Below are 14,367 nucleotides of genomic sequence, written 5' to 3' on the forward strand. Positions count from 1 at the left end.
CAGATGTTACAGACGGACGGACAAAGCATAATACAAAGTATTTTGAATAATGGTACGAACCAAAACATTAGGGATCAAACTATAGACGAAAGATACAGAGACAACATAAACGAAATGGACAAAATTCCCGACGTAGTACGATCACTACGAGAATTTTCAGGAAACGCTTCGGGGTTTATCTCCTGGAAAAAGAGTGTCGAGCGGATTTTGAGGATATACGAACCCTCAAAAGGCACTCCAAGCTATTTCGGTATTCAAAATGTAATTAGAAACAAAATTATAGGGAAAACAGATATAGCACTAGAGTCGTATAACACGCCTTTAGATTGGACGGCAATATCTCGTTGTCTAACTACCCATTATGCAGACAAAAGAGACATTGGTACTTTAGAGTATCAAATGACTTGTCTCATACAGGGAAGACTAACGATTAATGAATTTTACCAAAAAGTGTATTCGCACCTATCATTAATCCTCAACAAAATTGGTTGTATGGAAGTAGGAGAGGAAGCAATACATCTTCTTACGGAAAACTACCGTGCTAAAGCCCTTAACACGTTTGTCAGAGGACTTTCGGGTGACCTTCCTAGGCTTCTCGGCATCAGAGAACCAAAAAGCCTACCAGAAGCTCTTCACCTTTGCCTGAAGTTAGAAAATCAAAACTTTAGAGCAAATCACGCTAACAATCAATTTCCTAGACAACAATTCCAACAACAGAATTTTTTTTCCAAATCCTAATCGACAACCTCCTCAAACCAAATTCCATCCCGAGTTAGCTTTTATACCAAAACCAAATCAAATATTTAATCCTTATGGTCAACAACGGTATCCCCAAAATCCAGTAAACCAACAACATGGTTTTCATAATCAAAATCCATATAATCAACCACCAAATAATCCCCCTCCAAGACCACCAAAACCACCTCAACCAATGGATGTAGACGTTAGCTTAAGAACAAATGCTATCAATTACGCCAATAGACCAAATCCCAAATTCACTGTCAAACGACCATCAAATTTTTCAAACAAAAATGATCTGCAACCAAAAGTTCAAAGGAATTTTCATGTAAACACAAACTTTGAACCTTACAGCGAGCAAAATTATCAATACAACAATGACTACCAAAACAACGAATACAACTATGACTTTTCCGATACAACACAAACCGACGAAAACGAACAATCACTAGACCTGACAGATGTACATTTTTTAGATTAAACAGCTCTTCGTTACCTTATTTCAACTGCAAAACGAAGAGTGGAGAAATTTTAAAAATCCTAGTCGATACAGGCTCCAATAAAAACTATATTCAATCAAATTTAGTACCAAATCCCAAAGAAAACAATAACCCTTTTTACGCAAATTCAATCGGTGGAAAAATACACATTACCCATCACACTTTTCTAAATCTTTTTAATATTGAAGAATGCAAATTAAAATTTTTTTTGTTACCCACTCTTACAACTTTTCACGCAATTCTTGGAAATGATAGTTTAAAGGAACTATCAGCAATTATCCATACTAAAGAAAATTTCATGATCGTAGCAAACAAACGTAAAATTCAACTCCATCAATATAGAGCCCAAGATGTTCATTCCATCCAAATCCGTGACGAACATATGAATACTTCAGAAAAAAATGAAATTAAACAACTTGTACAAAAACACCGAAACTTATTTTCAGAACCTAATGAAAAACTACCGTACACAACTAAAGTAGTAGCGGAAATTAGAACAAATTCAGATACACCTATTATAATCTTAATATATAACAAGTAAGGAAGGGCTAAGTTCGGGTGTAACCGAACATGTTCTACTCTCGCAATTTATTTATTTAACTTTATTTATATTATATAATACACAATTTCACCCACATATTCGTCATATATATTGTATAAAGTCCATTGAAAGCTGGAAACCATAATATTAGGTTAGAAGCACCGAGGTCCTCGTGTTCGATATATGGGGCATTAAAAACCTATGGTCCGATTTCGGCGATTTTTAGAAAGGGGCTGCCACACTATAAACATAGTATTTGTGCAAAGTTCTGCACCGATATCTTCACTAGTGCTTACTTTATAAATTGTAAATTAAACTATTCAGGTCGACTTCAAAATTCTGGTATATAGGAAGTAGGTGTGGTTGTGAAGCGATTTGGTCTATTTTCACAACATATCATCGGGATGTAAAGAAACTATTACAAACCAAGTTTCATTGAAATCGGTCGAGTAGTTCCTGAGATATGGTTTTTGACCCATAAGTGGGCGATGCCACGCCCATTTTCCATTTTGTAAAAAAATCTGAGTGCAGCTTCCATCTGCCATTTCTTATATGAAATTTAGTGTTTCTGACGTTTTTCGTTAGTGAGTTAACCCACTTTTAGTAATTTTCAACCTAACCTTTGTATGGGATGTGGGCGTGGTTATTATCCGATTTCCTTCATTTTTAGACTGTATTAAGAAGTGGCTGAAAAAAACGACTGCAGAAAGTTTGGTTTATATAGCTCTATTGGTTTCCGAGATATGTACAAAAAACCTATTTGGGGGCGTGGTCACGCCAACATATGCCCCTTCATAGTGCGATCCTTCATACCAAATTTTATTTCCATAGCTTTATTTATAACTTAGTTATGGCACTTTATGTGTTTTCGGTTTTCGCCATTTTGTGGGCGTTGCAGTGGTCCGATTTTGCTCAACCTTCCTATGGTGCCAAGAAATAAGTGTGCCAAGTTTCATCAAGATATCTTAATTTTTACTCAAGTTATCCGTTGCACGGACAGACGGACGGACGGACAGACAGACATTCGGATTTGAACTCCACTCTTCACTGATCACTTTGGTATATATAACCCTATATCTAACTCGTTAAGTTTTGGGTGTTACAAACAAACGTTATGTGAACAAAACTATAATACTCTCTAGCAACTTTGTTGCGAGAGTATAAAAATCCAGTGTCCGTGTGTTTGTTCCGAATGAACTCAAAAACGAGTCACTGATATTCATGAAAGTTGGCATATACATATGTACATGTAATTTGGTCCAACTTAGATGATAGGATAGTCATTATTCAAATTAACCGTCTCCACAATTAATAATTTACATTTTGTTTTAGTTCTAATTTACAGTTACATACATATGTACATACATATGTAAATATAATATAAAAATGAATTGATGTTCGTTAGTCTCGCAAAAAGTCGAGAACGGCCAAACCGATCTGGCTAATTTTAGTCTTGAAATATTCGTGGAAGGCCAGGAAAAGATTAGAGAGTGAGTAAATATGGAAAAATTGCGAGGAAGATAATAATAAAAGAATTTTATTCGAGTTGACAAGAAAAATATAAAAAGAGAAAACAAAAAAATTATATTTTGAAGGTTGTCATTGTTGCTTTGTTAAAATATTGTTGTTATTGTTCAGTTGTATAAGGTTGTGTCGATAGCCCAAAACAATTTGTAACAAATAAGGAAAGGTTAAGTTCGGGTCCACCCGAACATTATATACTCTCGCAATTTATTGATGTAATTTTATTAAGATAACACACAGTTTGACCTATATATTCGGCAAGAAAATCATCGTATATAGTATATGAGAGCTGGTGTAATTCCAGAACCAATTTCACTCATTTTCACCACCAAGTTTAACGGGTATAGTGGCAACTTGGCACCTGTTAGTAGGCAAACGAACGACACATTCGGCCTTGAAATTACTCCTAAATTGCAAATGAACGAAACACCAGAAGGAAAAATCGCCAAAAATAGCGCTATAAGGAAGATTTTCCAAATATTCAAGAAGTCGCTGGAGGTACTGCACAGGACTTTAAAAGATCTTGATTGTCGATGAACGTTTTTGGTGGAGCCAGGATTATGTTAAAAGGTAATTTACGCCAGACTCTTCCAATTATTCCCGGATCAACTGTTACAGACGGGATAATCGCATGCCTTAAATCATTTAATTTGTGGCGACACATAAAGAATCGCCAATTAACAACTAACATATGAGTGTTTTTTCAACAATATCAAATTGCGATTGTAGAAGCAGTTGGAAATGGTAGGGTCGATGGATTAATAACATTTCCAACAAATTTCTGTCACTTCATTGACTCGAAAAAGAAGTTTTCCTGACATGAAACCTCAATATGATAACCATAAATGACTGATAGAATGACATATATTGGTGGTAAAAAAAAAAACAAAGATATCGATGATCTTAATGCGACAATTTAGAATTTCGGTCCAGGAGAGTTGACCAGCTACAAACCAGGATGACGTAGTCAATTATCCCAAACTATTTAAAATTGCCTGTACTATCACCACTCACTTTGCAATTAAAAGTAGTGTAAGTGTCATCACGCTGCGTAACATAAATCAACCTCGAGTCATCAATATCGTCGCCGAAGCCAAAAACGTGTGGCCGGGTCTGCTAGTAAGTTATAAAATCTTAAATCTATTTAAAAACTGGACAAGCTCAAGCAAATGATTGAGCTGTGTTGGTGAAACATGGCTCTTTAGTATACAGGCATATATCTTCTTTTTAGGCGAATTTCATCGCAGGAATGTACCAAAACATTAGCCATTGGTCTCGGAGTTTAGATATGTATATATTTATTTCAGTCCAAAAATTAAAGAAATCGGATAATAACCACGCCCACCTCCCATACAGAGGTTATGTTGAAAATTACTAAAATTGCGTTAACTCACTAACGAAACATGTCAGAAACACTAAATTTTACAGAATAAATACCAGAAAGAAGCTGCACTCAGATTTTTTTGCAAAATGGAAAATGGGTGTGGCATCGGCTACTTATGGGTCAAAAACCATATCTCAGGAACTTCTCGACAGATTTCAATGAAATTCGATGAAATAATATTTTATTTTTTCTGAGGGGTCACCGGGAATGATGTCGCAATTGAGGAGTTTTACTTTTTTTTTTAATTTCAGATGTTATTCTTTAAATATGTATCTATAAGACAGAAAAAAGTTTGAATTAAATAAATAATTTTGTACATGGGAAAAAATTGAAATTGGGCTATTTTTAAGGAAAATATAACATACTTGCACTTTTATTCATTCACATTTATTAGCTAAAGCTGTGTCATCCGCAAAAGTTGATGTCAAAACATTATTAGCTGTTGAAAGGTCTGCTGTGTATAATCAAATGTCTAATAAATTTTAATCAAATGTCTAATTATTTTTAGGCTATTTTCCGAAATAACTTGTTTTGAGTAACATTTTTTTGTAAATTAACTAAAAACAATTTTTAAAATGATTTCTAAATCAATTCTGAGTGCTATGAAAGTGCGTTTAATCAAATGTCTATGTCTGTATACATATATACATATGTATATTCACTTTTTTTCAGCCAACCAACAGTAAAAAATAATGTTTGACTTTTTTTGCATAACCGTTTGTCGAACTGCATTTTTACATTTGTTGTGCCTTCTCATACAACTTATGTGCGCTATCGATTTACACTTTTGATTAATTACCACTCATAAAAATATCCATAAATATGAAAAATATTCGAGCACATACAGTACTACATTGGACTGTAAATAAATGGGTGTCAAATAGTTAGACTTAGGTGTATATGTACAAATGTATGTTTGTGTGTGTGTGTGTAACAATAACATTTATCGCGACTTTTCCATGGCAAATCTTCAGGAAGGAATCGCTATTCCAGCGACATCAAAGCGCTTCGGTCAAAACGCAAAAAGATAAAAAAGCAAAAACAAACACCGTGTTGTTGTGAAAAATCGATATCGGTATCAGGTATTTATTGTAAGCAAATGCTCTCTATATAAAGGTATGCAAGTCGTCTCACATTCAGACGTACATTCGTCAATGCAGCGCAACTACTCACTCACATACGAGCACGTACAATGTACTTACATATTTAACAATGAATGCATTGCAAGACTTATGATATGTAATCAAGAAATTATAGTTTGTAAATTATTATCATTGGGTAAACAGTAGAAGTACAGCAACAACAACACTACAAATAAATATTTGTAAAAACGTTGGCACTTATAATCTATACAACCAATGGATATACATACATATGTATGTATATGACTGTACATATAGCTGTATATACATACATACATAGTATGTACATATATCTCGTAACAACGTTAAATGTCACCGCTTAATGCTGCCTTTTTGATGGACAAGCCACAATTAGCTTTCAAAGTTGCTATGGAATTGATCGGAATTTGTAATTGATCTGTCTAACAGGTAAAATAATGATGATTATGATGGTGTGACGAAAAATACCAAAATTGGTTCCATAAAATCTAACTATTTAGAGTCCTATACCAACAAAGTACAAATTTTGGCATTAACATGAATAAAATATCAGTAAGTTATGACGGGAAATATCCAGCTAACTAGTCCAGCCTGTAGTTTATAGTATAATACTGCTTGATAAGGCTATATGGTGTTTACTTCAAGCCTTTCTGTGAAGATGCTAGAATAATGTTATTAAGTGAAAATAGCTGCATATGTTCAATAGATTTAGGCCCAAGATGGTAGCTGAATTAAGAGCACGCTTTTAATAAATATACGGGAGCTACCAATAGCGAATGAAGTTATGGTTACACGTAATTCTATTAATTTGAAAAAAGAAACCAATTTATCTTATTAAATAGTACAATATGTTTGAAATAATATCCAAAAATATCAAATCGATCCGAGTAAAAGTCTAAGAGATAGAATAGACCCTTTGGAAGTTCCGACCATCAGGCCATGTAACTTTGAATGTAAAACTTTAAATGCGTTTATCTCAAAATTCTATTTTTTTAATTGGGTGATACACTGTTTCGAAAAGCTATAAGGCGCTTTTGTTCAAATTTTGAACACGCCTTTGAAATAACATTATTTAGTTAATGAACGAAGGATTTTATATTTTTATTACAACTTTTTTAAGCTTTTTTTTGGTCATGGGAGATGAGGTACCAACGATTAAAAATGTGATTACTAAAAAATCAAAACTACAGTGGAACTTCTTTAACTCGAATCACAATAAAACCTCGAGTTGGAGAGACTTGGAGTTATAGAATTTTTCAATAAAAAATAAATTTTTTTTTTAAATATAGATTTATACACAGTTTTATTTATTTACTACGCTAAAATTTTACGTACGTACATATGCACTTTGCTATTGTTTGGCTCTTGACTTCTGTATCCCATTCCTTTGTTACATGATTTATGAAATCTATTAGAGTAATATCATATTTTTTGTTCTTCAGACGATATAGAGGTCTTTTCAAATTGTGCCTCGATAGTAAAATTATAAAGTTTGTATTATGCCCTGGTCGAAAAGTTCGATTTATGGAAGGAAATTTCTATGAAATTTTACTTCTATCGCCAATTCAAGTGTTCGAGTTATGGAGAACTTCGAGTTAAAGAAGTTTCAGTTATGGAAGTTCCACTGTATCTTTTACTCTATTTGAATGTTGTAATTTTGGCTCAAGCTTGGATGAAATTGGAAAATTGGTACGTTTGAGATAAAGTGCGTTTTATTAGTCAGTTGACTCTTGGATTTCTTTTGGTTCATAATAAATACAATACTAACTAATACTAATACTAACTAAAAAAACAAGTACAATGAATCTGACTAGCTTTAAAAATTTGGAAACCCTACAGACGCTTTCAAATTTTTAAATATTTCAGTTAAAATAAACAGTTGCATGTTCGAACCAATGTTGCAATCCACACTGAAGGTGCTGCAAACAAGTTCGAGATTGGCTCAATACGTTCCACAGCAGCGAACATGCAGCGACATGTTGGTAGCGGTTGCATAGTTGGTTCATCGCTTCAACGGCTGTATTCAGATATCTTGTTGTTGGTTAAACATCGTGAGTGAAAGACATACGCGCGGCAGCTTAAATTTCGAGGAAAAGATTTTCTTCACGGTGAATAGAAAATGCCCAGTGTATTGAATGAAAGTGTGAATAAATTGCTGATTAAACGTTAAGTGAGGGTTGTTTAAAAGAAAACCATTGAACGAGAAGAATATGAAATAAAAGAAAAAAAAGCAAATTCAAAAGCTTAAAAAGTGTTTTTGCATAGTGAACGAAAATTGGAAAAGTGCTCGCTGTCAAGGTGAGACGCATGTGAGAAAGTGATGGCAAAGCGTTGAGTAAAAATCATTTCCTAGATTACACTAAGTGCAAAATATTTTAATCGAGTGGGAAAGGCAACGGATTTTAGGGCCAAATAATCATACATATCGACATGTACATAAGAGAATAAAGAGATAACGATATTTTGTTTGTGTTATTGTTTAAGTTGTGCTAGAGTGGGTTTTCCGATTTGCCGCAAATCATAACAGCAAACACTCGTCCGTGCCACCTACGAGGCAGGTGATATTGATTGGGGTGGGGATTAGCATGTGTTGCGCTGCTGTGACAAAGTGTGAAATGCGAAATGTGAAAAAGAAGAATATAAACAGGAAATGCTGTTGCACTTAGGGACTGACGTTGCAAAGTTTGAAAATCCACGCTGACGTGCTTTTGCTCGATAACCGGTGTTTGTGTTTATTCTTTAATGCGGACCTTAAGTGGGTGTTATTCAGCTGATGTAAATATTGATGATTATGATTGAAAGAGTATAGCACAAATTTGTGTGCAAAAAGGATTGCTGTGGAGTTGAAATTATTAAAGCGATTATTATAAAGGGTGTGATTTGAAATTATTTCAGAGGATTAATCTGAATTTATATATTTCTGTCAAACCGTGTTGATTGAATAATGTGTTCTCATTAACAAAAATAATAATTATAATATATAATAATAATATTTTATCTGAGCACGCAAAATACTCAGAATCAATGTAATTAATCTTATACACATTGCACAATTTTCATTACTATTAGTATAACCAGTTTAAAGGCTTAATAAAATGTGAAATATTTAGTGTTAATTATTATTATTTTTTATAATTTTTTCAAAGCTTTTTTAATTATTTATTTATTTGTTTTTTTTTTTCATAGTGAAAGTGCTCATATGATTTCCAATTATTTAATTTTTTATAAAAATATTTCAATGTTTCCAACAGGATTGTGAAAAAAATTCGATTGTGACAAGGTGCAAACTGAAACAAAAAAACCAATTAAATTCAAAATAATAAATAAAACTAACTCTTCATAAGATGTAAAACAAAAAGTGAAATTGTGAAAATTAATTGGTGAAATTAAATTTGAGCAAAAAAGTAGATTGGGCAATATGAAATAAATACATTTTCGAAATTCTAACAAAATTAAAGCTCCAGTGTAAAATAAAGTTGAATAAAGAGAGTGTACATAACACGTAATAAAATTTTTCATATTATTACAAAGTGAATATTGGAAAAAAAATTTTAAAATAAAAATAAACCAAACTGAAAATAAATCATAACCATAACCGGAAGTGTGGTACAGAGTACAACGGAAGTGAGAGTGTAAATCGTGAATTGGAAAATGTATTGAGTTCACACCTTTGAAATTCTGATATTAACAGTGCAGTCTCTGATCCCAAATTAATATAAAAAAAAGAAAATCTACAAACGCTCCAATCGCACACATCATCGTTAGCATGGAAGACGAACTACGTTGCCCGACATGCAAACAACTTTTCGCAAATCCGGTGCTGTTGCCCTGTTTCCACGCCCTCTGCCTGGGTTGTGCACTTGACATACAGACCGCGTACACGCCCGCTGCCGCCTTGGCTGCTGCCAACGCCAGTGTGGGCCTCGTCTCGAACGGCAATATCAACGGCGGCTGCCTAATACATGCCCATCCACTGCACGGCGGCACGGGAGCACATGGCAATAGCATAACCACAACTGCTACGGTACATTCACACGCCGGCATTGGCGCTCCAGTAGCACCACCTTCACATCCACCATCGACACGTCACTCATCGAACAGTTCGGCCGCCAGTACCGCCAGCTCGGCTACAGGTAGCGAAAGTGTCACATCCGATCAGGATCAAGCCGATAAGGTGAGCATTTTGAGTGAGGCAGACTCTGGGGTGGTTTGCTGTTCGAACACATCACGTCCGGTTTCGTACGCCGGCACTGCACAGCTACAAGGTTTGCTGCAGGGCGCTGCTGCTGCGCCACCAGGTGCTGCTTTTCATCTAACTTGCCCACTCTGCCGGAAGTTGGTGTTCTTTGACGAGGGCGGTGTGCGCAATTTGCCCGCCTATCGTACCATGGAATCAATTGTTGATCGTTTTTGTGCACGTGAGGCGCTACGCTGTCAAATGTGCGAGACAGATCCAAAGGTTGCGTCCACTGTATGTGAGCAATGCGAAATACGATACTGCGATGCATGTCGGGAGCTATGCCATCCAGCACGTGGCCCCTTGGCCAAACACAATTTGGTGAAACCGCGTAATGCAGCATCGCAACGAGAGTCGGTCTGCGGTGAACACGGCGATACATTATCGATGTACTGTTTGGTGTGCAAAATGCCCGCCTGTCCACAGTGCATCGCCGAGAAACAACATCCCGGACATGAGGTGCAATCCATCAGCGTCACTTGTAAGGCACAAAAGGTTAGTGATCAGTTATAAATATTCGTAAAACTAATTATTTTATGACATAGTGCCATTTTCGTTGCCTAATTAAACATGCCACATAATATGGAGAGTATATATATTTTACATGGTAATGCGATATCCTTATTAGAATAATCTTGCTGTAATAATTTGGCACCCTTTAAGTCTTTATTAACACAAATAATAATAAATAACATTAATATTGATTCATAAAAATGCCCAGTTCAACAAATGCAATAGTTTTTATTTTATTTAAGTTAGCCTATCTGATTCTCAATGAATTTACTACTTTCTCATAGTTATATTCCTAGCGAGTTTATATTCTTACTATAAAAACGATACAACATCGTTTGAAGAAAAACAAACTAAAGTTAAACAAAACCCAAAAAGTAAACGAACAAAGAAAAACCGCTAGTTTTCCCACAATCTCATGAATAATAAGGAAGTGAACTCACAACTAATACAGAAAATACATAGTAAATAAAACAAAATATTACAATACACAATGCAGGACGAGAAGAAAGAGCAAAGAAAACCCATAAACCAAAACAAACAACTCCAACATGGTGTTATCTAGCACCTTGCCGAAAATTTACACTCGGTTTTTCCTGCGCAAACATATATCATAAAACATAAAAGGCAAAGCCACAAGCTGCACTTCCTACTTCCTTCTGTAGCCACTCTCAACCGTATTCCATTCTGTCTGTGTCAGCAAAAATTCCTTCGTCACTCCATTCACCAAACTCAAACTCTCGCCAGTTAACTGGTAGACGTGTCTTAGCCGTATTCTTATATTTTGAGTTTTCGTTGTTTGGTTTGCCCTGACCGCCTTGACAGCCATTTCCGCCTGCTCAGCAGAAGAAATTTTAATCGAGCCTAGAGCAACCGTGTAGGTGGTATTGTATTGGCACCTCACTACTAGATGTGGCAGAGACCTGCAGCACAATTTATTGCTTTGGAGCTGTCATTCTTGACTCGGGGCGCATTTGTCATGCTGGGGGTGGAGCTGGCAGTGAATGCCCCCGAATGTGTTGCGGTGGATCTATAAACATAAACTTGTGTATAACGGAGATAGTAAAGGCCGCTTACATATTTAGTGATTTCTTACAATTTTCCTCTCAGCTAAGGCGCTTTGTGGCTAGCGGTAAGAAAGTATACATATGTATGTAATTGTTTATACTAGAGAATCCCAAACGGAGCGTGGTGTCTGGTGGGCGTTGCTGTGTGAAAGGAGTGAGCTTTAGGGTTGAATCTGCTGGGCGATAAATTAATCCAAGACTTAACTGCCATCTTTAACTGTAACTACTGTGTGATTTTATTGTTGCTTTATGCGTCCGCCATGCTTCCATGTCGGACAATTATTGTTCTTTTTTATGTTCTTTTCGGCATTGCCATTGATTTGTTGTGCTGAGGAAGAACTATCCAAACCGACCGATTTCTGCACATTTTCGACCGAGTCAACAAAAGAAGGCTAGTTGTTTGTCATTGTCTTCAGTTCAACCGAATTTTATTTGCAGTGTGAAGAGACTTATGTACGTGTATATACTCTCCAGCTGGGACGTTGATATACATAATGGCTTCAAATGTAGGTTTGTGTGTATTCTTTTTGTTTTATTTCTTCCACATCTTTTATTCACTGTGTTTTAAGTGCGTCTACTAAGTGGTAATTTATGTTCATTCACATTGACTATTTGATTTTGCTGTGTTTGATGAGCTTACTCGTGCGAAATTTTATTTACAGAGTGTTGACCAAATATTTGCATTTCTGCCATATATTCTTTCGGGGACTCCATAGTTTTGAGTATTATTACTAATGCTATAAGTTAAGTGTGTTAAGTGTAGCTTACATTCGGGTTCGTTAAGAGTGCTAATATGGGACAATAGAACATTTGAAATTGAAAGAAAATCGGAGGAATAATGTAAAAACGATTATAGTTTTATAGAAATACTTATTCGAAACAACTATACAGTAATCCACAAAGGTTGAAAATATGTTTAATTAAAGTAATAATAATAATAGGTATGAATATTAATTTTTGTGGAATTCTAATCTTAATCTAAAACTAAACGCTGGACAACAACCAGCACTTGTGCAATAGCGAGTTTTTTGTGGCTCGCTAAAACACCTCTTCGACGAACCCACCGAAATGACTGCAATCAACCTTAGTCGACTTAAGAACTTTGTAATACAGTCCAGGCCCTTTGTCGAATCAATCATTCGTCAGGAGTTTTTGGGTGTCACAAAGGACAGTCGAAGCTGTCTAAGTGAGACTCTAAGTAGTTGCGGAGAACTACCCCTTGACCTAACCTAACCTAATCTAAATAATAATAATAAAAAACTACAACGATACCAAGAAATTTACTTATTTTTAATTTTTTAACTTTGAAAATTGGACATTTGATAACTTTTATTATTTAAAGATACTACATATTTTCTTTAATTTTTTGGTTGTCTTATATAATTTCTTATATATATATAAAATGCATAACTATCTTCATATGAATAACTATCAAGTATGAAACCCTAAGACTCGCATCCTAAGACTAAAATTCATTTATGTCTCTCAATTTGCTATCGCTTGAATTGATTTCAAATTACCACTTTAAATATTGATTTTATATCTTAAAAATTATAGCGAGTAAATTATGCAAATTAGTTGGTTACTTGGAATGCACACACAAGTGCAAAAATATTCAAATGGACAGGTAGTGCTGCAGCTGCGCTCGAAAGCGAAGGTAATCATGTAGAAGTAAATAAACTAGCGATTTCGCAACTACCTGTCACAACTCACCTGCCAGTATCAGAACACTGAACGTGCTTGCGGATATACATAAATATTTACAAATAAACCATTAAAATAGTTTGCATTTGAGAGCCGGCATTTCGGTTGTAATGACGAATGGCTCACCACCGCTAATCATTTAGTTGACCGTGAACTTGCTGACTCGACTTTGCGAAGTGTGACTAATGGTAGATAAGGTGGAAAGCAAAGCAGCAAAACAGGTTGAAACGTACGCTCTGACACACGATCCAGAGAAGTGTACAATATCGTTCTAACGCTGCTGGAACGGTGAATTCGTCGAAGCTGCGCATGTTTGTCAATTATCACTGGCTGCTTGTAAATACACGCAAATTTACATAAATACATACATATGTGTATGTATGTGTGCATGTTTATGTTTACCGATAATGTTAACGACAAGTACATCATTTTAACATTTCGCACACACACACTTACACCAAAAGCGCTCGCAGATAAGGCAAATGCGCGCACAGTTAGTCATTTATTTCCAATTTTTGCATATCTTATCTGGTGTTCTCTGCGCCTCACCAGGTGTGTTTGCCGTTGTCGTGTTGCGTATTTGTAAGTGTCAAATGATCTGTGTATGCTTTATGTATAGCCAAGTACTTTCTGCTACGACTGACTCCGCGGTGACTTCGTTAGCTACGACATTTGCTTAATAAAATGGCAAAAAACGCCAAATTGTCAGCTGTCACAGTGTTACATTTTTCATCTTCCAGTCTCATTGCTTTGGCTTGCTTGCCTTTCGTTTGTTTTTCATTTTACACTTTCAACTGACAGCAACTGTCTCTTTTCTAAATTTTAATTTTCGTGCAAATAATCGTCCGCAGTCGCTAAACAGCAATAATACCAAGCAAACCCCTATATCATTTGCACCTTTTTCGACGTCTGAACTGCCAAATGGCACAGAAGACATTATTTAAGGTAGATAAATAACAATTTATCATTACTTTTGCGAATTGTCACTACAGTATTCTATTTAATTTTCATGAAATTTTCGCATTATTTCCTCTCGCACAT

At 35.3% G+C, this 14,367-nt stretch overlaps 1 protein-coding gene across 11 annotated transcripts in view; it reads left to right on the forward strand.

Moving 5' to 3' along the window:
* The first annotated feature begins 7,797 nt into the window (after window positions 1-7,797).
* Window positions 7,798-14,367, forward strand: part of LOC105218900 (E3 ubiquitin-protein ligase TRIM9) — a 160,240-nt gene continuing 153,670 nt past the window's right edge. For 4 of the 11 annotated variants that reach the window (XM_029044652.2, XM_029044653.2, XM_011194772.3 and 1 more), the window contains exons 1-2: window positions 7,856-8,106; window positions 9,060-10,540. In XM_029044652.2, coding sequence (XP_028900485.1) covers window positions 9,575-10,540 — 966 coding nt within the window. In that variant the 5' untranslated portion in view covers window positions 7,856-8,106; window positions 9,060-9,574. Of the gene's footprint in view, window positions 8,144-8,994; window positions 10,541-14,367 lie in introns of all 11 variants that reach the window. The other 7 variants (XM_054227941.1, XM_054227944.1, XM_054227938.1 and 4 more) reach the window with 7 other exon arrangements.

This window comes from Zeugodacus cucurbitae, chromosome 3, assembly GCF_028554725.1.
Source record: "Zeugodacus cucurbitae isolate PBARC_wt_2022May chromosome 3, idZeuCucr1.2, whole genome shotgun sequence".
NCBI lineage: Eukaryota > Metazoa > Arthropoda > Insecta > Diptera > Tephritidae > Zeugodacus > Zeugodacus cucurbitae.